We start from the raw sequence: 21,547 nt of genomic DNA, 5'->3' as shown, positions 1-21,547 counted from the left end.
ATTTGCGACGAACATCGAGTTTCGTCGCTATTTGGCGACGAATTCTCTGTTCGTCGCAAAATTTCATCCATATAAACTAATATTTTAAATTATTATTTAGCGACCGAACCGGCGTTCAGTCGCTAATTTAGCGACCGAATCGGAGTTCGGTCCGTTTGGTCGCTAATTTAGCGACCGACTGGAATTCGGTCGCTAACTGCCAAATTGTGACGAATGTGGAATTCGTCCCTAATTTTTGCGACGAATTCTAGATTCGTCCCTAAATTTGTCCCAAACTTAGGGACGAATTCTGGATTCGTCACAAAATTAGGGACGAATCCAGAATTCGTCCCAAAATTTCACGACGAATTCTGGATTCGTCCCTAATTTTGGGACGAATCCAGAATTCGTCCCTAAGTTTGGGACGAATCTCGCATTTGTCGCAAAATTTAAAAGTCGTCGCCAATTTGAAAAATCCAGCATTTGGCGACAAAATTGGTCGCCAATTTGGCGACGAATAATCAAATTCGTCGCCAAAATTGGCGACGAACAAGATTTTCGTCGCCAATTTGGCGACGAAATTTTCGTCGCCAATTTGGCGACGAACAATCATTTTCGTCGCCGATTTGGCAACGATGTTCGTCGCCAAATTGGCGACGAAAATCTTGTTCGTCGCCAAATTGCGACTAATTTGGCGACGATTTATTTTTTTACAACGAACTCAGCAACGAATTGATTGAGTTGCTAAATTAGCGACTAATATTGGATTCGTCGCTAAATTTGTTGCAGATTAGCAACGAAATATGGATTTGTCCCAAATTTCGTTGCTAATTGGCGACGAAATTTATTCGTCCCAAAAGTTCGTCGCAAAATACCTATTTTTTTTGTAGTGTCAGTTTAGCGATGACAGTAGCAACGGAAATAAATATCCGTCACCATTTTATGGATGAAAATAGTAATTTTCTCGTGGAAAAAATAATTTAGCGACGAAATTTTCTATTCCGTCGCTAATTAGCGACGGAATCTAAAAGTTCATCGCTAATTAAGGCGAGATGGAATGGATGGGTCAATCAAGTTAGAAGGGGTCAACGACTCAACCCAACTAGGGTAGAGCAATCAGTTCGAGTATATTAGATAAGCCAATTAGGTTAAATGACTCGGTGATATGGTTAAATTAGGTGAGTTGATCATATCAATCAAGTCAATCATTAGGCAAGCCTACCAGATCAAACAAGTTGATTAGTAGACGAGTTTGATTTTGATATAATAGAATCAAAAACTAGTCTTAATCTGCATCCAACAAGGACTCACTTTAGCTTACTTTATTTGTTTGCCTTTGTATGAACAAAATCTTACAAGGCATTCTCTATGCCTTGGCCTATCTGATAAAATAGGCTAGCTAGATCAAGATGTTGCATAGTGTACGTAGAAACATATCATGAGAGATCATTTCGACAACACTAGAAACTATATACCTATATACGAAAGACATTTCGACATAAGAATCACAAATGTACAAAAAAAAACTAAAGGAAACTACAGATAGAACTAACTTTGATATAAGGATCACTTCAGCTTGATCGCCCTTCCGGTACAGTTTTAGTGTACTCATTAGACAGGGAAACTCCTTCCATGCAAGACTTAGACTTAGCAACGTAAATCCCAGAACGATTAGGTTGATGCAGCATGACTGAGTCACTGCTTAGCATCAAAACTACTTCTGCCATTGATGGCCTGTCTTGGCTCCCTTCTTGTACACACAATAAACCAACTTGAAAGCACCTTAATGCTTTAGACATGGTGTAAGAATCTCCACTTGATTCAACAAGAAGTTCTGAGCATCTACCTTCTTTCCATAGCTTCCATGCCTACAAGTATTTAATTTTTTACACCAAGTTCAATTTTCGATAACTTATGACAATCTTGAGAAAGATGTATAGAGGTACTCAACCTGTCCTAATAGATTTTTCGGTTGATCTGCTTGAAAAATATCAGTGCTTTTTTTACCACTCAGGATCTCCAACAGCAAGACCCCAAAGCTGTAAACATCTGATTTTTCGGAGAAGTGTCCTCCCATTGCATATTCCGGAGACATATAACCACTGTATATGTTGAAGATGTTAGCTTATTAAACTAAATCAAATGATATTTTATCATCAATAGCAATTGAATGGTGTTTACCATGTGCCAATAACTCTATTTGTGCTTCCTTCAGTTTGGCCCACACAGAAAGTCTTTGCTATCCCAAAGTCTGAAATTTTTGGGTTTAAATCGCGGTCGAGGAGAATATTACTCGCCTTCAAATCTCTATGAATGATTTTTAGTCTAGAATCTTGATGGAGGTAGAGGAGGCCTCGAGCAATTCCTAGTATGATGTCAAACCGCTTTGTCCAATTCAGTAATGCACTCTTACTTTCATCTGTTGAATGTTCAATCTGGATTAGTCATTAAGCAGAAAAAAAATCAAAATCCTCTTAAATCAACATATAGAATAGTCATAATTTCAGGACGAACCGAATATGAAAGTATCCAGGCTTTTATTTGGCATATACTCGTAAATCAACATTCTTTCCTCGTCCTCAATGCAGCAACCCAGTAGACGAACAAGGTTCCGATGCTGTAGTTTGGCGATGATTAAAACTTCAGTTTTGAACTCATCTACACCTTGTGCAGAATCTTTAGACAATCTTTTCACAGCAACCTCTTGTCCATCTTCTAGCTTACCCTGATAGTTTTGGCGAAGGTTAATGTCGCAAGAACACATATGTCAACTTACAAATACATAAATATACGAGGTATTCACCTTGTAAATAAGGCCAAATCCACCAATTCCAACTATATTGTCTCTCGATAATCCATTAGTTGCACTTCTTATTGAATGCATACCATATAAAGGCAACTCCAGCTCTGTTTCTTTCCAAGTGGAGGAGTTTACTGCTTTAACTGGTTCAAATTTTGAGAAATAAGTTCATTCTCTACATTTAGCGGTGTTGTTTGTACTTAATATCAAGTATTGAAAAATTTGGCAAACAAGTGGATTCAAAAGAGTAGTAAACATACCGAGCTTGCTTCTCTTCAACCTTAAGAATGAACCGACAGATAGAAGCAAAAGAAAACTCAGCAATGGAATTATGACTATCATTGCAATTGACTTCTTCTTTCCTGAACCACTTAGTGAATCTGCAGAGGAAGTTGATATTAGAAATCTGTCAATACTACACTCATTCTACGAAATACGATACTTTTCTAGTCGAAATGCTTAAGATAGAACTAGAAAAAGCTTGAGCATGATCAAAGAGAGTAGAGCCAGTTGTGTAACTGGAATATGTATATTGCCTTTGCTTATCTTGTAAACTGAGATTTCGTGATGCGAAGAGGAATTTACCTAATTCAGAAGCTGCAAGCCGAATGTATAGATCATTGCCTCCTTTTGTGAACACCCTAATATCCATCAGATCAGCAGGCCAAGAAACGCACGTGCTACCTCTGATCACAGCAAACGCCATGCAAGAACAGTTTCTGAAGCACAAATCTCGGCACTCATCGAGTGTCATGTTGCTCACTGCGCTGGCATTGAGAGTGTCAGGCAGCTTCACATTTTGCAGATGCAAAAAACCATCTGTTGAACAATTCAGAGGTATTTTTCTCACACAACCATCTGCATGCTCTCTGAGGTCCCAATCTTTAGGTGACTTGGGAGTGAAACCCTGCAAGCATTGGCATATAGGTGAATAGTTGGTTGTGCAATTGCCATTTGCTCCACAATGGGCGTAATCGTCGCAAGGATCTGAGGGAACCGACCAATAAAGGTCCCATCGGTTGCTCGAATTCGACCAAACGAATCTTTGCAATTGTCCACTCTCGTTGATAACTGCTCGGCCGAGGAAATTCTTGTCCAGGCCTTCAAATGTGTAGTATATCTCATCTTTGTCATCGACAAACTGAAACTTAAGAACATTGTTTGAGGCCATATCAGGGCGGCCGCTCCAACGTTGGCCATCCCATGGTCCCGTTCGAAAGATCTGAGTGGTTCCTTGCCATGTATAGGCTTCAGGTACTCCGCGAGGGTCCAAGCCATAGGTGAACTCCCCTGGAGAAGGATCAGACACACTCTTCCATGCTGTGAGATTCCTATTGAGCTTGGCTCTGATGTCCACTCCAATCTTCATGCCGGGCAAAAAAGTATTGCCAGGATGATCAAAACTTTGCCACAAGATGTTACCGGACGAGTTGTCGGTCAAGATGAGGTTCCCTGAGTCCCAGAGCCTGAGTGAAGGGTAGCTGCTGGCGTTCGATGTGCTCGTTGACCAAACAGTTGCATTTGCAGCTTGATCAAGCAGTAACAAATCTCCAGTTGCGGTGAGACTCAACAGTCCTGTGGAGGTGTTGAGAGGGATGTTTCTGTTGGCCACCCATACGACAGGGTGGTCAAAGATTTCCTTGAACCATATTCCCAAGAATTTGTTGCTCGAATTGCTCGGTGTGAAGAATCCCAGCTCAAAGATTTCTCCTGCAGAGGTTAAGGTTTGGCCGTCCGCCAAAGATTTGCCAGGATCCAGTGTGTCTGCCACAAATTGTTAGAACAAGAATTTACTCCAAGCAAATGTCTTAATCATCAGCCAAATCTTCAAGAGATCTACAGACTTCTTGATTGAGCAACATGCATGAAAAAAAAAACCTTAATACTCGGATCAGATAAGATGGAGTAGTTGACTTTCATTTGTTTTGTTACACACTGTATTGTCCTGTGCATTTTGTCAACGCAACCGGTTTTTTTTTCTTACTCAGAAATGGTGAAGAGACAAAATTCTACTGATTTCTTTCTTGCAGAAATGGCACAAATCTTATTAGTTTTAAGTTCAAGCTCTTTCGATTTGAATCTAAGCTGACTCCTAAATTGATTATCGACACAACAAAACCAATAGAACAGAAGAGGAGCAGAGAAGGTGGCAGGCTTTGATGAAAACTCTGAAAGAGTTTATATCGAAAACTCTCGAGCAAAAACTCAAACATGTTAAAGACCACAAACAAACTTCAACTGTCAAACTTGTTCAAGCAAGAAATCTCTCAAGTTACAGATTTCATCCTTACCTGTCTGACCAAGAGCTGTCCTAACTCCTGCAAAAACTGTAAGCACAATCCAAACCCTGCCGATCAACATTCTCTCTCTGATCTTTACTCCCTTCTCCACACAAATAGGAAGAGAGCTGCACTTTCAGGCTATAGAAGTAGAACAAGAACCCTCCTTTTATCCAAACTGGATCTCTTCAAGTAATCATCTTCTGACTTGGTCAGAAATCATAAACATATGAAGAAAGATGATGAAAGCCAGAAGAGGAAAAAAGCTAAACAGAACCTGCAAGGGAAATTACAGTTGATATGACTTGAAAACTAATCATGTTTAACATGAGTAGTATAGTTTAATTTAAACTAGTCAAGCACTCTAACTACCTTTTGAGAATCTCATAAACATTTAATTGTGATGCAACAAATACTGATTAGGCTCTTGATCTATAGAAACACTACTACCACATGCATGAAGACTTAGCCAAGTCTGTGTTGTGTTGTCTTGACCAATAATAAAATAGAAACTTCAAGCATCATCTCTTTGGAGAGTCATTGCATTGTCAAACAAGTGGAACAATTTCATGCTTAAATATAGATAAGAGGATTATGAACATCTCCTTTTTATGTGGAGCAGAATGATTAAGAGGACAATATTTCTGTGTGGACTTTGAAAATTGTATTGTGGACGCACATTCTATTACTTAAATCTATACCGTCACATTTATATATATATACGATCTCTAATTAAATAATTTGTTTAATGAAAATAATTAAGTAGGTCAATATAATTTTAGACGAGTTCATTATGAAATATAACTTGTTGTGCCATAGAGTTCATTTTACCCTCTATGATATTTTAAAATATTATAGTCTACGCTCGTGATTGTAAATGCATCAATGAAGTTTCCATGGGTGTAGTTCAGTAGTAAATCACTCTGGGAAATCAATGAGAAGATCAAGATTCAAATATTCTAGAGTTAGTTCGGTCTATAAATTGTGTTCTAAATTTATTTGATAGGTGAATCAGGAGATGATCGTCTACTTCTAAAATTAATTGAGCAAAATCAAAATACTGGATTATATTAAAAAATACATCAATAAATGAACGAATAATATTCAAAGTATTTGATCAAAACAAAGAATCAAAGTCTTTAAAAATGAAAAAAGACTTTTAATTTGCCATTGCTTTCTCTTCCAATCTAATAACATGTTTCGGACCTAAGACCTTTGCAATCCTTTCCAACTGTGTTCACCTTCAAAAAATAATTTTATCTTCGAGCTTTGAAATATTGTGTTTAGCAACCATGTCATTTATGTCATCAATACTCCACACAATAATATGAGTATCAATGAATTATGTCATGTTATTGATCGCAACAAGCTTGGCATGCGTTGAGCAATACCCACATGTTACATCATTTGTTTACATTTTTTTTAAAATTACTATTATTTCTTTTTAAAAAACTTACATATGCACTTCGATGCCGACCCTATAGCGATTTGAAGAGAGGTAAATCATGATGATTGAGCGACTTCTTCAGATATCTCTTGTGACAATCTACTACCTGGATATCAACTCAATTATGCCTGCAGAGTCAATTCTATCTTTTGCTTGGTCTATAATTCGCTTGATCCATTGTGTAAAGTTTAACAAGAATGTTTGGAGGGAGTCATATGGAAGAAGACACAAGAAGATGAATAGTAGGTATATATTATGTAGTATATGTAGTATTTGTTTTGAACTTAGTCAACCGTTATTATATTTGTATGTTGATTCGATTAAGATCAGGGGATGAGTTGACTTTTCGATGTAGCCAAGCTCTTTTGGTAGGTCGGATATATGTCAAGTCAGTTTCTGTCGGGTCAACAGTTGCCCGATCAAGTGACACAAGGACTTTGGGACACCTAGGAGAAACTGTTTGGCTCCAATGAAAGTTTTCGGCGACAGCAAACTAGTAAGGGAAACTGAAAGGATTGAAAAAGGGGTTAAAAGGGAGACTAAGACAGACCTTGATGAGATCCTTCGAACGCTCAAGTCCAATTCTGAAGGAGAGTTAGTAAATAGCGAATAAGTAAAACTAGTAATGTCCAATGTACCTGTCAAAAATGACGCTATTATCTTACATCAGAGTGAAGGATGGTCAGGATTCTTTAAAAAAAACATCTCTTTCTTCTTCACCAAAGGTGCACCCTTCTGTAACAAGCGTCATAATAACCGTCATGTCACATCCGAATGCGAGAGCGATTTTTTTTGAGTTCGATCCTAGATCAGACTGTTTGGACTTAAGTCGGACGTGATTCGAGCTAACTCAAGTCAAACTTGACTGACTTGATCCAAGTTTGATCATGAATTAACTGACTCGACTATTCAAGTGTGTTGACCAACTCCTGGATCTGCCACGTGACTGAAAGTTGAACACACAGAAAACTTAGTCTATTTACATTCGACCAAAAAAAGGTTCAATAACAAAAATATGCTTCTCTTTCTGTTGACTCGTGGCAGAATCTATTGTGAGTGGCCACACAATTATTTTGTCGACAAGTTCAAATTCACACCCTTCATCTTCCATCTACCATGCTCATGGTCAATTGAGGGGGAGTTGAGAGTGTCGACCAAGTTCTTGTATCTTCTGAGGTAAATGCAGGTTGCCGGGGTGCCTGCAAAACTGGTGGGTTCTTGTTCACCAACACGGCAATGATAGAATCCATTGTTGGCCGATCATTCGGAACATCTTGGACGCATAACAGCCCCACTTGAATGCATTTAGCCACTTCAGCAACCGGGAACGATTCTTTGAGGGCGGGATCTACCAGCTCGCAGCATCTTCCTTCGGCCCAAAGTTTCCATGCCTGTAGTGAATCAAGGATGAATGTATTTGATCACAAACGACAACGGGAATGGAGGTACTTACAAATCCAAGAAGATTCAATGAACCATTCAATGGGTAAGACCCTTTGTTTCTTCTTCCGGAAATTATCTCCAGTATAATTACGCCAAAGCTAAATACATCTGATTTTTCTGAAAAACGGCCATACAAACCATATTCTGGTGCTATGTAACCACTGCCATTCATCATCAAACGAACAAGTTTAAGAGATGACATACTAAAAATAAATTGACATGGTAGTAGTTTACTTACTATGTTCCAACTATTCTTGTAGTATTTTCTTCCTTTTGTTTCCCACCAAATATCCTCGCCAAGCCAAAGTCTGAAATTTTGGGATTCATGTCGTAATCTAACAATATGTTGTCAGTCTTCAAATCTCTATGTATAACCCGAAGTCTGGAGTAGCGATGGAGGTAAAGAAGTCCTTGTGCAACGCCTTCAATTATTTGGAACCTCGTATCCCAATCTAATTTCAACGACTGATTTGAATCTGGAACCATTTATATATTCATAGAATTAGTTGAAATAGTATGTAGATATACCCAGATCCCTTTAATAAAATCTGACTCAATATGTGTAGGAAATCAGACTAACCGAATAGGTATTTGTCCAAACTATGATTAGGCAGATACTCATAGATAAGTATCTTCTCATCTTGATGACTGCACCAACCTAAAAGCTTCACTAGATTAGTGTGTTGTAGTCTGGCTATCAGCTCAACTTCATTTCTGAATTCGACAAAGCCTTGTTTTGAAGTCTTGGATAGCCTTTTCACCGCTATATCCTGACCATCCTGTAACTTTCCCTGAGATACAATGAAATGGTATTAATTCAAAAAGCCATCATACATGTAAGCTTAAGTTTGTTTCAATTTATAAGTAGCATGAACTAATCTACTATCATCGTCGTCGTCGTCATCATCAAGCTGTGTTTATCCAACTATCTAAGCTTGGTTACATGGTACAAAAATAACACAAATGTTTATAGACCAACATGCTATGCTATAACGTTTAGATCGGTAAGTTCTCACCTTGTAGACAGAACCAAACCCACCTTCTCCAAGCTTGTTCGTAAGGGCAAAGCCATCTGTCGCTTTAAGTATACTAAAAAAATCAAGTAAGGGTACATCAATGATACTGCCCCCATCAAGACTTCTCAACTCTTCCAATCTTGTTGCATTTTCCTTGTGCTTCGCTGCATTCAAGAAGAGTATTTGATGATCACAATTCGATTAATCATAAGAATTCCTAAATTGATTGCTCATATATTGAGATTGCTACATGATCGTCTGTGAATTGTCCTCCAGAAATAGAATGCAGTTCCTGAGAGTAGTATCAGAATAAACCCTACTGTTAGCATAATAGCAAGTAAAAGCATCGACTTATTTGACGATCCTTCATTTTGACTGTCCGAATCTGCATAAGATAAAAGCAATTTTCAGAACATGATCTTTCCATTAGATCCTTAGCCTTCTGCACTTCCAAACTTCTAAAATGGATGAGAGTAAACAAAAATAAGAAACAGCAATTTTCAATTACACTTAATTTCCTCAAGAAAACAAGGAACTTTGAGACAACCAACAGGTAAAAATACTAGCGAGATACCGAGGCCATCACTGCAATTATCACCCTAACCAAAGAACTAGATGCTTACCTAAATCGGATGCAGTAACACGCACAAAGAGTTCATCCCTACTCAAATTCTGCACAAGATCAGCTAAATCTCCAAACCAAACCAGGCATCTAGTGCTGCTGCCGATGCTTATCGTTCCGGAGAAGGAGTAGGCTGTGCAGTTGCAAGTCGCGGAGCAATTGGCTCTACACTCATTCTCACTAGCATCTCTCAGTAGTATCATACGATCAGGCAATTTCATGTTATTATAAGGAACATAATCTGCTCCCCTGTTGCAATCCCCAGCAGCAGCTCTCATGCAGCCCCCTGAGTAATTTCCAGCATCCCACTGATTGAAATTTCTGGGCACAAACCCGTTGAGGCATTTACACGAAAGGGTAGTAGGCTGACTGCCATCGCACACGCCGTTAGGCCCGCACTGGTTGTAGAACTCGCAGGGCTTGCTCGGGAGGTTGGGGACGGATCCTTCTATGACCCAACTACCGGAGCTCGCGTTCCAACTCAAGAGCTGGGAGAAGCCCGATTCCTGGATCACGACTCTGGAGACCGCCGAGCCCTCCGTGACGGTGAACCACCAGGAGACCCTATCTCCGTCGACGGCGATCGAGTGGACGTACGCGTTGGTGCTGTTCGCGGTGATGATGCGAGTGGAGTTGATCTCCAGCCCCGGCGCGCTCCGCAGGTTAGATCTCCAGTAGGGCTCCGATCCGCGCCAGATGAACCCCTGCATCGACGTCCTCGGATCGATCCCCAAGGTAAAACTACCCGACGAGAGATCGTCCTCGGATCGCCGCGACACGCATCTCGTCGGCGAGGCTATGCCGGGGCGGAGGTACGACGTCAGCCTCATTTCCGGGAGCAGGGTGTCGGTTGGGTGATCGAAGCTCTGCCAGATGAATCTATCCTTATCGCCTGCTGCTACTCTCAAGACGAGGTTGCCGGAATCCAAGAGCACTGCTTCATCGGCGGTGCCACTGGAAGCCGCTGAGGTATCGGAAGACCAGATTTTGCTTCCGCTGCTGCTGTATGCCACTAGATTGCCGTCGATTTCCAGGGTTAGGTTCCCGTAGGCGTCGCGGAGGGGGCTGTCTCGGTTGGCGACCCACACCACTGCTCCGTCGGCGACGTTGTGGTAGCGAATTCCGAGGTAGTAGCGGGCAGGGACGGAGGCTCCTAGGCGGAAGAAACCGAGGGCGAAGCTTCCGGCGGAAGAGACGATAGTTCGATTGAGGGAGATGGAGTCGCCGGGTCGGAGTGTGTACTCCTCCGCATGAACTGTTTGGCGGTGGGAAGAGGAGAGGAGGAAGAAGAAGAGGACGAGAAATGGAAGGGCCATGATCGAGCTCGAGTCCTCTCTGCAAGGAGGAGAGAGATAAGAAGGGACGAAGACGACGAAGCGCGGGTTGCCATTTCCGTGCTTCTCGTGACGTCCTGGTTTGAAAAAAGCGCCGGTTTGACCAGCCGCAATTCTTATCAGAATCAAATTGAACTGCATCAGAAAGAGTTTAATTTGTATTTAATTTTTTATAAATATTTTATATTGTATTTGTTCGAATTTAAACTCCGAATTAGACGGCGTTTAAATTTCTTAATATTTAAATTTTTTATTTTATATTATTTTATTATGGAACAAATATAAATAAATTAGTGTTGAATTAAAAAAGGGAAATAAATAGAGTGAAGGGGTGAAACAATTCCAAACTTTTTGCTAGTGGCCTTCTCATCCAACTCAACCGGGTTTAATTTCATTGGACCTCCTCGTCTTGGACCTCCTCGTCTTTTCAACTAAGCGTAGTTGGGATTGCTTTGTCCCCATGGGATAATGATGCCACGATAGGATATTTAGGTTATCACTCAGACACTTATAATTTGATTCCCAACTACCACGTATTTATAAGAATTTTCCTCCAAATAAGAAATAGGAAGCGCAATCAAAGGATGCTGGATGTATCCGGGCTACGACGTATTTGTAAGAATTTTTCTCCAAATAGGAAGCGCAATCAAAGAATACTGGACGTCTGAGCTGATTACTGCGTGCACTTTCCGATTTACCTTGGTGATCGATGAAAAATTTTTATGAAATCAGACCAATCATTTTCAGAAGTAGTCAATGAGAGTAAGTAACATTTATCTATTTTTTTAAGTTGAGATTACTTTAGCCGAGCTAAAATCGCACAGCACCTCAGTCAACAAATATATGTTGCTAATTCATAACTCAAAACCTCAAGCAACAGGTGTCTCCATGTTTACCACTTGGGATAAGACACTTCAACAGTAATGATTCCTATAGATGATAGAAATAATTGTTAATTAAATTGTTAGATAAAAAAATCAATAATGAAGAGGGTGCTCTTAGTTATCTTTAAAAAAAAAGACACATCTTTTTTAAAAAATAAAATTTCACCTTAGTATTTTTGTTATCTCAAAAATACTTTTATTCTACCGTTATTAAAATAACTACGTGTAACTGCTATAACAAGTTTAGCTCAATCAAAATTACTATATAAAGTATTGTTATATTAAAATATTTTTTATTAATTTAATCAAAATTACTTCAATTTAGCTAAATTGATTTATAATACGTATTAATTTAATTTTGATTAAGTTAAAATAATTTTGATAAGTTTAGATAATTTTGATAAATTGATAAAGATTATTTTGATATAATTACATTATATATATAATAATTTTGATAAATTAAATAATTTTATTTTATATTATAGTAACTACTATTTAATATGTTGTAACAGTTGTAATATAATTGTCACAACAACATGAAATAAAAATATACATATGTAAAATATTAGTGTAACTTTTTTTTATATATAAAAGGGGCTAATAAAATAAAATTACAAAGTCAAAGATAGTGAAACGGTCTAGTCTCTATTGTTGGGTGGGAAGGAAACTGACTTTGATTACAATTATCAAGTATTGTCGTTGTTGACTTGTTCAAAGACTTTGACTAATGATGGCTTAGTGATCGTTCCGTGGATTACATAATTTTCCCGCATAATTAATTTGTTTGAAGAACAAAATCTCTAAGTCAGAACAAAATCTCTCAATCTCAAGTTTGGCAGTGTTTGAAAGTTGTTTCCCACATATTATATTATATTATATTAATTATATTATATATATAGCAATATTAATATATTAAATTCAAATTTAAAAAATTAAAATAGTTCAGTTGAACCGTATTAATTTAATCCAGGTCAATTAAAAATTTTGACTATGTCATTGTCTACAAAGAAAATCATATAATGATATTCTCTTTGATCATTACACTAATCTCTACAAGCATTATTGTAGATTAAAGGTATAGAAAAGATTGGTAAAGGATTGAGAATTCCACCTATACAACTGTATGAAATTATTGAATCGAATGTGATTCCTTTAAGCTAGTATTACAAGGTTTTTGAAGAAGATAATTCATCTCCCTTCGATGATACTCATGGCTAGTTCTTGTGCCAGGGAATACGGCATTGGCAGCGGTGTTGGTGAATTTGTAGCTGAGGCGATGGTAAAATTGAGTTCTTGCTCACCAATATGATGGCGATAGCATCCAATGTTGGTCGGTCGATGGACCTATCTTGAACGCATAACAAGTCGAGTTGAATGCATTTCTCCACTTCAACAATTGGGAATGAATCGATCAATTGGGGATCTACCAAATCACAATATCTCTCTCTTCCACCCAAAGATGTCATCCCCATGAGATATCAAGGCCAGAATGAAATCACTGTGCTCTTAAACCACTGAGCTAATATAATCTTTCAAGCTATTTAGGTCGGGTTGGTTCCTCGTAGACTAGAGGAAGCCAACCAAGAATAATATTTATGACAAAATAGTTCTGAGATAGAATTATTTAATATGTTCTTTTTAGCAATGGTGGCCCATCTTTGACTATAACTTTATATATAACTTTATAATAACTATGATTCACACCATACAATTAATGTTGAATAAGATCTCACATGTGCATACCGTAGTGGATATGTGGAATCATAATTATTATACATTATAATAATTATGATTTATAATTATTATTACACCGTACAAGTGTTTATGTAAACGATAGATCAATTTCTATACATTTAGACCTACTAAATAAGAAAGAATAATTTAAAATAATAAAAATAGGATAAGATACTATTTTGATAATTAATTAATGAAAATAACAAAACACTCTTTTGATTTTTACACTTTAGCAAAAGATGAAGTCCGCCACCTCAGCGCACGGCTTCACATGGTTTATCTTATGATCCTTAATTATTTTAGCAAGTTTGTTCTGTAATAAGTAACTCAACCATGTCCGAGGACTATCTTTTGATTTTTACACGGATCATAATCATAAGAGGATTGATCAATATCTAACATAGTTGAATAATTTAATAAAGGCAGACAAACTAATCAATTTGAGCTATTCCTTTGAGTAATCCAATCAAGCCAAGCAATCAAATCAAACAAACAAAGAGATCTAAGCATGCCACGTGGGCCAACTGATTTAATCAATTCAATAGATGCAATCGACTAAATCAAGTTGAATAAATAAGGTGGGTTGATTGGTTGATAGAGGAAGAAATTCTAGGGAAGAGAGTTACAAGTCTTTCTTTGACTCCAATAGTAGAGAGTGATGTTAGAGAGAAATTAAATTAATTAAATATCTATGAAATCTTGCAATCAATAGACAAGAAGCATGATCGATCTTATTAGGAATCTAGTGATACTTCAACTTGAAGGAAAGGGAGAAGAGAGGAAGAAATTTAGCTTCAAAACTTAAATAGTTGTTAATGATGGAATTGAGAAAATGCCCTCATGAGAAGTTGTGTAACAAACAACAAAAGGCACAAACACCATTCAAAAGACACAAACAACTACTACGATAGAGTTTGAAGAAGATTATTCATCTCCCTTCAATGGTACTCATGGTCAATTCTGTCGGGGAATATGCGATTGGCACCAGTGTTGGTGAATCTGTTGTGGAGGTATATGCAGGTTGCTGAGGTGATGGTAAAACTGGGTTCTTGTTCACCAGCATGATGGCGATAGCGTCCATTGTTGGTCGGTCGGTGGACCTATCTTGAACACATAACAAGCCGAGTTGAATGTATTTCTCCACTTCAGAAACTGGGAATGAATCAATCAATTGTGGATCTACCAGTTCGCGACATCTTCCTTCAGCCCAAAGATGCCATGCCTATGAGATGTCAAAACCAGAATGATATCAATACCATTGAGCTTAGATGTAATCTTTCGAGTAATTAAGGTTGGTTGGCTCCTTGTAGATCAAAGGAAGCCAACCAAGAAAAATATTATGACAAAATTGAGATAGAACAATTCTTTTTGAAAGATATTTTCTCCATTTCTTGTAAATAAATCTTTACTTTCTAAAAAAGATTGAGAAACCATATCTCCGTATTAGGACTTATAAAGAAGACACAAATAACAAATAATTTATAAATATATTTGGAATGGTTCTTTAATCGTCTAACCAATCATTTCAATCAAGTTAAAGAATATGAACAGGTGAGATGATCTACTTACATATCCAAGAAGACTGAATGAATCGTTCATTGAGTATGAGCCGGTGTTTTTTTTACCAGAAACGATCTCAAGCAGAATCACCCCAAAACTATATACATCAGACTTTTCAGAAAAACGACCATGCAAGCCATATTCTGGTGCCATGTAACCACTGTCATATAACAAAAGTTATCAAGAAACATACAAAACATACAATGTCTTTTTGTCATTGTAGTGTTACACAAAAAAATGCCAATTAAGTTGATTAAAGATAATACTTGTCGATTAAGTTGATAAAAGATAATACTTACTATGTGCCTACTACTCTCCTTGTGTTTAGTTCCATATGACTTTCTCCAAATATCCTTGCCAAACCAAAATCAGAAATTTTGGGAATCATATTTTCATCCAGTAGAATGTTGCTTGTCTTCAAATCTCTATGAATGATGCGTAGTCTTGAATAGCGATGGAGGTAAAGAAGTCCTTGAGCAATGCCTTGTATTATACAAAATCTCGTATGCCAGTCTAATTGAGCTGAAAGGTTTGAATCTGAAAATATATATGTCTTAATTACTCAAGAAAATCATATTTACCTACCTAAAATAAATGGAACTCATGAAATTGAATCAAATGAGTGAGAAATATAGTAAGATGACTAACCAAATAAGTATTTATCCAAACTTCTGTTGGGCATATATTCATAGATGAGCATTTTTTCATTTTCATGAATGCACCAACCTAAAAGCCTGACAAGGTTAGTATGTTGAAGTTTGGCAATTAGCTTAACTTCATTTTTCAACTCCTCAAAGCCTTGTTTTGAGTTCTCAGATAGCCTTTTTACAGCAATATACTGACCATCTTCTAATCTTCCCTGAAATAGATAGTTTTATGTCAAATAAGATCCCATAAAGCTTAACAAAGAAGAATTCGTTTGTTCTTACCTTGTAGACAGAACCAAAACCACCTTCACCGAGCTTGTTTGTAACCGCAAAGTCATCTGTTGCCTTAAGAATACTGAAATAATCAACCAGGGGGTCATCAATGGCTCCCTCAATAGTATCAGGAGCTCTTAACTCACACAATCTTCTTGCTTTTTCTGCATTCGAGTAGTCAACCTTATTCCTAGTGATGATTGATTTTGTGAAGTTCTATAAAATATAGCATGACTATTAGAACCTCACCCAATCGCATGTGCCTCACCCATATAAAATAGCATGTTGTTCCGAAGAGAAGCATTGCAGCAGTGCCTGCTGTAAGTATAATAACAAGTAAACGTTTTCTCTTATGCGAATGTCCATCATATTGAGGATTATTATCTGCATGAGCCAAAGCAATTTTTAGTCAAATTATTAACAACAGCTCCTTATACACATATATACAACCATAATAAAATAGCATCGAAGTGTATCAAAATCATGTTTTCTTTAGATAACTGTTATGTTAAAAGTGGTTTACTTCTATAAGCAAACATAATTTGACACCTGAAAGAATGTAACTAGACCAAGTATAAGCAACCAACAATATCCTACATGGTAATAAATACTACAGTTTTACTTTCTCAAGCAAAAGAAAAAGACTGTATAGTAGTGTTAGTTCTTTAATGCAATCATATCTACTCCATAAGTAGAAGAATTAAAACTCTACCAAGATCTGCCGCAGAGACACGCACACGAAGTTCACCAATTCCAGTCAAATTTTGCACGAGATCAATCATGTCTCCAAACCAAACCAGACATCTAGTTGTGCTGCCAATGCTCCTAGTGCTGTCGAAAGAGTAGGCTGTGCAATTGCAGGTAGCCGAACAATTGGCTTCGCACTCACTTTCGCTAGCATCTTTTACTAGCAGCATGCCATCGGGTAACTTCATGTTGCTATAAGCCGTGTAGAATCCTCCCTTGCTGCAATCCCATCTAGTCTGTTTCACACAACCACCTGAGTAATTCCCAGCAGCCCACTCTGTGGAGTTGTTTGGTGAAAACTCAGCGAAGCATTTGCACGAGCGTGTGATGCTCCTGCCATCGCACACGCCATTTGGACCGCACTGATTGTAGAGAACACAAGCCCCCAATTCCATGTTCGGATACGAAGATCGAGTAACCCAGCTCCTGCTGGCCGCTTGCCAAGTCAACAGCTTGAGGAGCCCTGTATCCTCGATCATGAATCTCATCTCCGGCGAACCCTCCGACGCCGTGTACCACCAGGACAAATTCTGCTCGCCGGCGGAGATCGACATAATGTAGATGGATTCGTTGTCCACGTTCTGCGTTAAAATAACCGACCCGTTCCCGTTCCACGCATTGCTTCTGGCGTAAGGCTCCGATCCGCGCCATATGAAAGCTTGCATGGAAGTTATCGAATCCATGCCGAAGCTAAAAGTACCTGTGGCCGGGTCGCTCGATGTTTTCCACGACACGATCCTCGTGGCGCCGCCGATCCCGTAGGAAACGACTCTCATGCTGGGAAGCACGGTATCGGTGGGATGATCGAAGCTCTCCCAAATAATGGTATCGCCGCCGCGCGATCGCAAGACGAGGTTGCCAGAATCCAAGAGCACGGCCTCCGTGCCATTCGAAGTCGACGAGGTATTGGAAGACCAAATCTTGCTGCCGTCGCTGTCGGATATCACAAGATTCCCATCCAACTGCAAGGCCAGGACCGCAGCGGAGTCGGCGACGGGGCTGTCTCTGTTGGCCATCCACACCGGCCAGTCGGATCCGGCGTCGTTGTACCAAATAGCAAGGTATGAGGAGGTCGAGGGAGACTGGTCGGGGGTGATGAATCCAAGGGCAAACGTTCCGGCGGCAGAGACGATGGTCCGGTTGATGCCGATGCTGTCGCCAGGGCGGAGAATTTCCCCGGCGGCAGTTGCCGTGTGGATTTGGGAAGACAAGGGGAAGAAGAGGAGGAGGAGGAGAAGCTGATGAAGGCTGAATACCATGTTTGCTTAGTGATTGGACAGAGGAGGAGAAGCGCGCCAGTATATGGAGGCCAGAGACGACGGACATGGTCGACGGAAAAGTCAGTTTGTTTTCAAAATAAATAATTTATTTTAGTAAAATATTTATTTATAAATGGCCGGTGAGAGTTTGAATTGAGTATTTTTAAAATTTATTTAATATGTAAAATATGAGATTAACTCGTATATTAATTAGTTCGTAAAATCTAAGTACCTTATAAATAAATAAAAAATAGAAACAACTTAAAAGAATGCAAGTCGGGCATCGATTATTTATATAAATAATACTCACATTTCTTAATCTCCTCAAAGTACGTACGTATGTGGAATCAATCAAGGTCATTCATGAAGGCCATTTAATATTATTATATATACACTTTGAATTAATGAATAACGTGATGCTATCGGTGATCATTTTAGTGTGTCTTTGATTTGATTATATAATAGGTGGCATTTTTTTCCACCATGCAAGATTAGGGTTGGTTGGTTCAACAACAACAAAAGAAAGATTTGAGAGAGAGAGAGAGAGAGAGAGAGAGAGCTGTCACTTTCTTTGATTTCATGATTGATTTCTTTGATTCTTGTTGATAAAGGGAGTGTTAGTTAGACCCGACCACGGTTCGAAACCGACGGTTCGACGGTTCGGAACCGTCGGTTCGACGGTTCGTGGCAGGTCGACCCTTAACCTTAACCGCCCAAGACGGGTACGGTTCACGGTTCGGAACCGCCGGTTCACGGTTCGGTTCACGGTTCGCCACGGTTCGCGACGGTTCGAGATTATTATATTAAAAATTTTAAATTTTAAAATTTAAAATTTATTAAAAAAAGGACTTGCACTTATTAAGTTGCCTACGTATCCCCTTAGGGTATAGGGGAATCAAAGCCCACGTAGTTCTTTTACATTTTACCCTTTTACATCACTCACTTCCATTCCCTCCCGTTCCTCCCGTTGTATTCGTTCCTTCCGTATCAAATTCTTCGGCTTCGTCTTCTGAAAGTTGCATTCCTTGGATTCTTTTCTCGGCTCTGGTCCAATCGTCGAGTAATGCTTGGGCTTCCAATGAGTCGGGAGACATAGTTGATCGTCGTTCATCTAGTATGTTGCCGCCGGCACTGAATGTCTGCTCCACAGCAACAGTTGACACTGGACATGCTAAAATTTCTTTGGCAATTACAGAGAGAACGGGAAAGCTTTGAGCCTTCTGTGACCACCACTTTAAAATATCGAAATCTTCACTATCTGCTTCATTAAAATCAAAAGAAGTGGTAAAATAATTCTCAAGTTCCTGTGTGGAACTTGAGGATCCTCGTGGACGTTTCGTCCGTTCTTTTAATAAAAGTTGTGCTTTTGAAAGTTTTAAATTAGTACTAATAGTTTGTTGTTGTGTTTCAGAAATATTAGTTTGTATTCCATATTTCACATAATATTGATTATAAATATCATTTAAATAATTTCTAATAATATATATAATACTAGCTGGATCAGGAGAAGAAGGATCTTTAATAGGAATTAAAGCGTCATAGTATAAAGTTAGCATTTCTTGTAAAACTTCTAATTTAAATCTATGATCTAAAGCAAATGCAACTAAATAAATTTCAGGAATTAAATAAAAATATTTTTTCCATTTAGTTTTCATAGCTAATATACAAGAAGTTAAAGCTTCATTATTGATATGTTCATTTAAAATTAATACTATACTACAAAAATTTACTAAAACTAAATGAGCAGTGGGATAATAAACACCGGAAAGTTGTTCGGTTGCATCATTAAATACTTTTAAAATTTCACAAATAATACTACAAATATTCCATTGTTGTGAAAATAAATAAATATTAGTATTACTATTTTCTGCAAAAAATAAACATAATAAATCTTTATATTGAAATGAATCTTGTAATAATTGATATGTGGAATTCCAACGTATTGGAACATCACGTGAAAATTTTTTAGGTCTCATTCCATTAGCTCTACAAAATCTACCCCATTGTTTCATCATAGATGGATGAGACCATAAATATGAAATTGCAATTCTAATTGGTTTAATATAATTTTCTAAAAGTCTTAATCCATCTTGAACACATAAATTTAAAACATGGCATACACAACGAATATGAAAAAATAAACCACCAATAACAGGTTGACAAATAAATTTTAATTCATCTATAGAAGCGGTATTAGAACTAGCATTATCTAATGATATTGAAAATATTTTATGAGTTAATCCATATTCTTCTAAAATTAAACATAATAATTGTGCAATATTATGGGCAGTATGTGATTCATCAAAAACTCTATAAGCTATTAACCTTTTTTGGAGGATCCAAGAGTTATCAATCCAATGACAAGTTACACCCATGTAAGAATGAGTTTGCCAATGATCACTCCAAATATCGGCACATAAAGAAACTTTATTATTTAATTTACTAAATTCATCAATTAAATTTTTTTTCCTTGTTTTACTAATTTTTTAATTGTACGAGTAAGTGTAGTCCTAGGAACACGTTTAGCAGATGGATTAAGAGATTCTTTACAAAAATTTTCAAATGTGCATTTAGATCCAAAACTAAAAGAAAGATGTTCTACGGAAATAAATTTAGCTAATGACTCTCTTAATTTATTATCATGAATATAAAAATAAATCAGAATCAGTACTACTACCGCTAGAAAATCTAGATAATTGTGTTTGAGAAAGGTCGAGTCCATATTCCGTCGGGTGCTTCGTTTCTACATGTCGTTTTAACGATCCATAGCCGCCGCCGGCTTGAAATTTTCTAGGAAGCATTGCAATGCTTGCATTTTGCACGCATTTCTTCAGATGGAAGAGTGACTTTCTCAAAATGTTTAGTAAAAATAGAAGATTTTAGAGGAGGATTATCCCGAACCTTAGAAGTAATTGCTTCAGTACTTCCTTGTGTTTCGGGCGTCGGAAGGTGTTGGGCCTCGATCTCATCATCGGTGGATTGAATGTTGGGAATGGGATCCTCGTGCGCTATTTCTTTTCCCCTTCCGAGATCGATGTGAAGAACTTCCACCGCGGTCTCCTTCCATTGTAGTCGAAAGATGGAGTCGGAACTCGGAAACGCGAACTTACGAAGTTGAGAATGAGAGATTGAGAGTTAGAGAGTAGAGAAGTGTGTGAAAATGATGAAATGAACTCCCTATTTATAGAATTCGGATCATAACGGACACTAAATCATAGCCATTGATCAAAAAACGGTCAAATGATCCTAACCGTTGAAAAAAAAAATAAAAAAATCAAAAAAAACCCCCTCCAACGGCTCTGGCCGGTTAACCGCCGGTTCAGAGCCGTTGGAACCGGCCCCCCCCCCCGTTGGAACCCCCCCCCCAAAAAAAAGGCTTAACCGCCGGTTAACCGACGGTTCGCCGGTTCCAAATGGGCTGAACCTTAACCGGCCCGGCAGGATGCCGGGCCGGTTACGGTTTGGCCCGGCTAACCGGGTCAACGGGTAACCTGGTCCGTCCACCCGGGCCGATTCCGAGCTG

General features: G+C 38.3%; 1 protein-coding gene across 1 annotated transcript; it reads right to left on the bottom strand.

Annotated features, from left to right (window-relative positions):
• Nucleotides 1–1,549: 1,549 nt before the first annotated feature.
• Nucleotides 1,550–18,024, bottom strand: LOC141829113 (uncharacterized). Its single transcript, XM_074716528.1, is given in 16 exon segments — nucleotides 1,550–1,847; nucleotides 1,931–2,081; nucleotides 2,161–2,398; nucleotides 2,494–2,704; nucleotides 2,783–2,922; nucleotides 3,040–3,159; nucleotides 3,365–4,543; nucleotides 5,071–5,208; nucleotides 5,211–5,265; nucleotides 7,609–7,896; nucleotides 7,959–8,109; nucleotides 8,187–8,424; nucleotides 15,747–15,957; nucleotides 16,028–16,234; nucleotides 16,287–16,402; nucleotides 16,731–18,024. Coding segments are annotated over 16 exon segments (5,034 nt in total). The 3' UTR covers nucleotide 1,550.
• Between the last annotated feature and the right edge of the window lie 3,523 nt (nucleotides 18,025–21,547).

This window comes from Curcuma longa, chromosome 5, assembly GCF_044706935.1.
Source record: "Curcuma longa cultivar G26 ecotype Majalengka, Jawa Barat chromosome 5, ITB_CL_G26_1.1, whole genome shotgun sequence".
NCBI classification, from domain to species: Eukaryota; Viridiplantae; Streptophyta; class Magnoliopsida; order Zingiberales; family Zingiberaceae; genus Curcuma; species Curcuma longa.
Note: the sequence above shows the minus strand (reverse complement) of the source record. Positions and strands in the feature narration are given on the sequence as shown.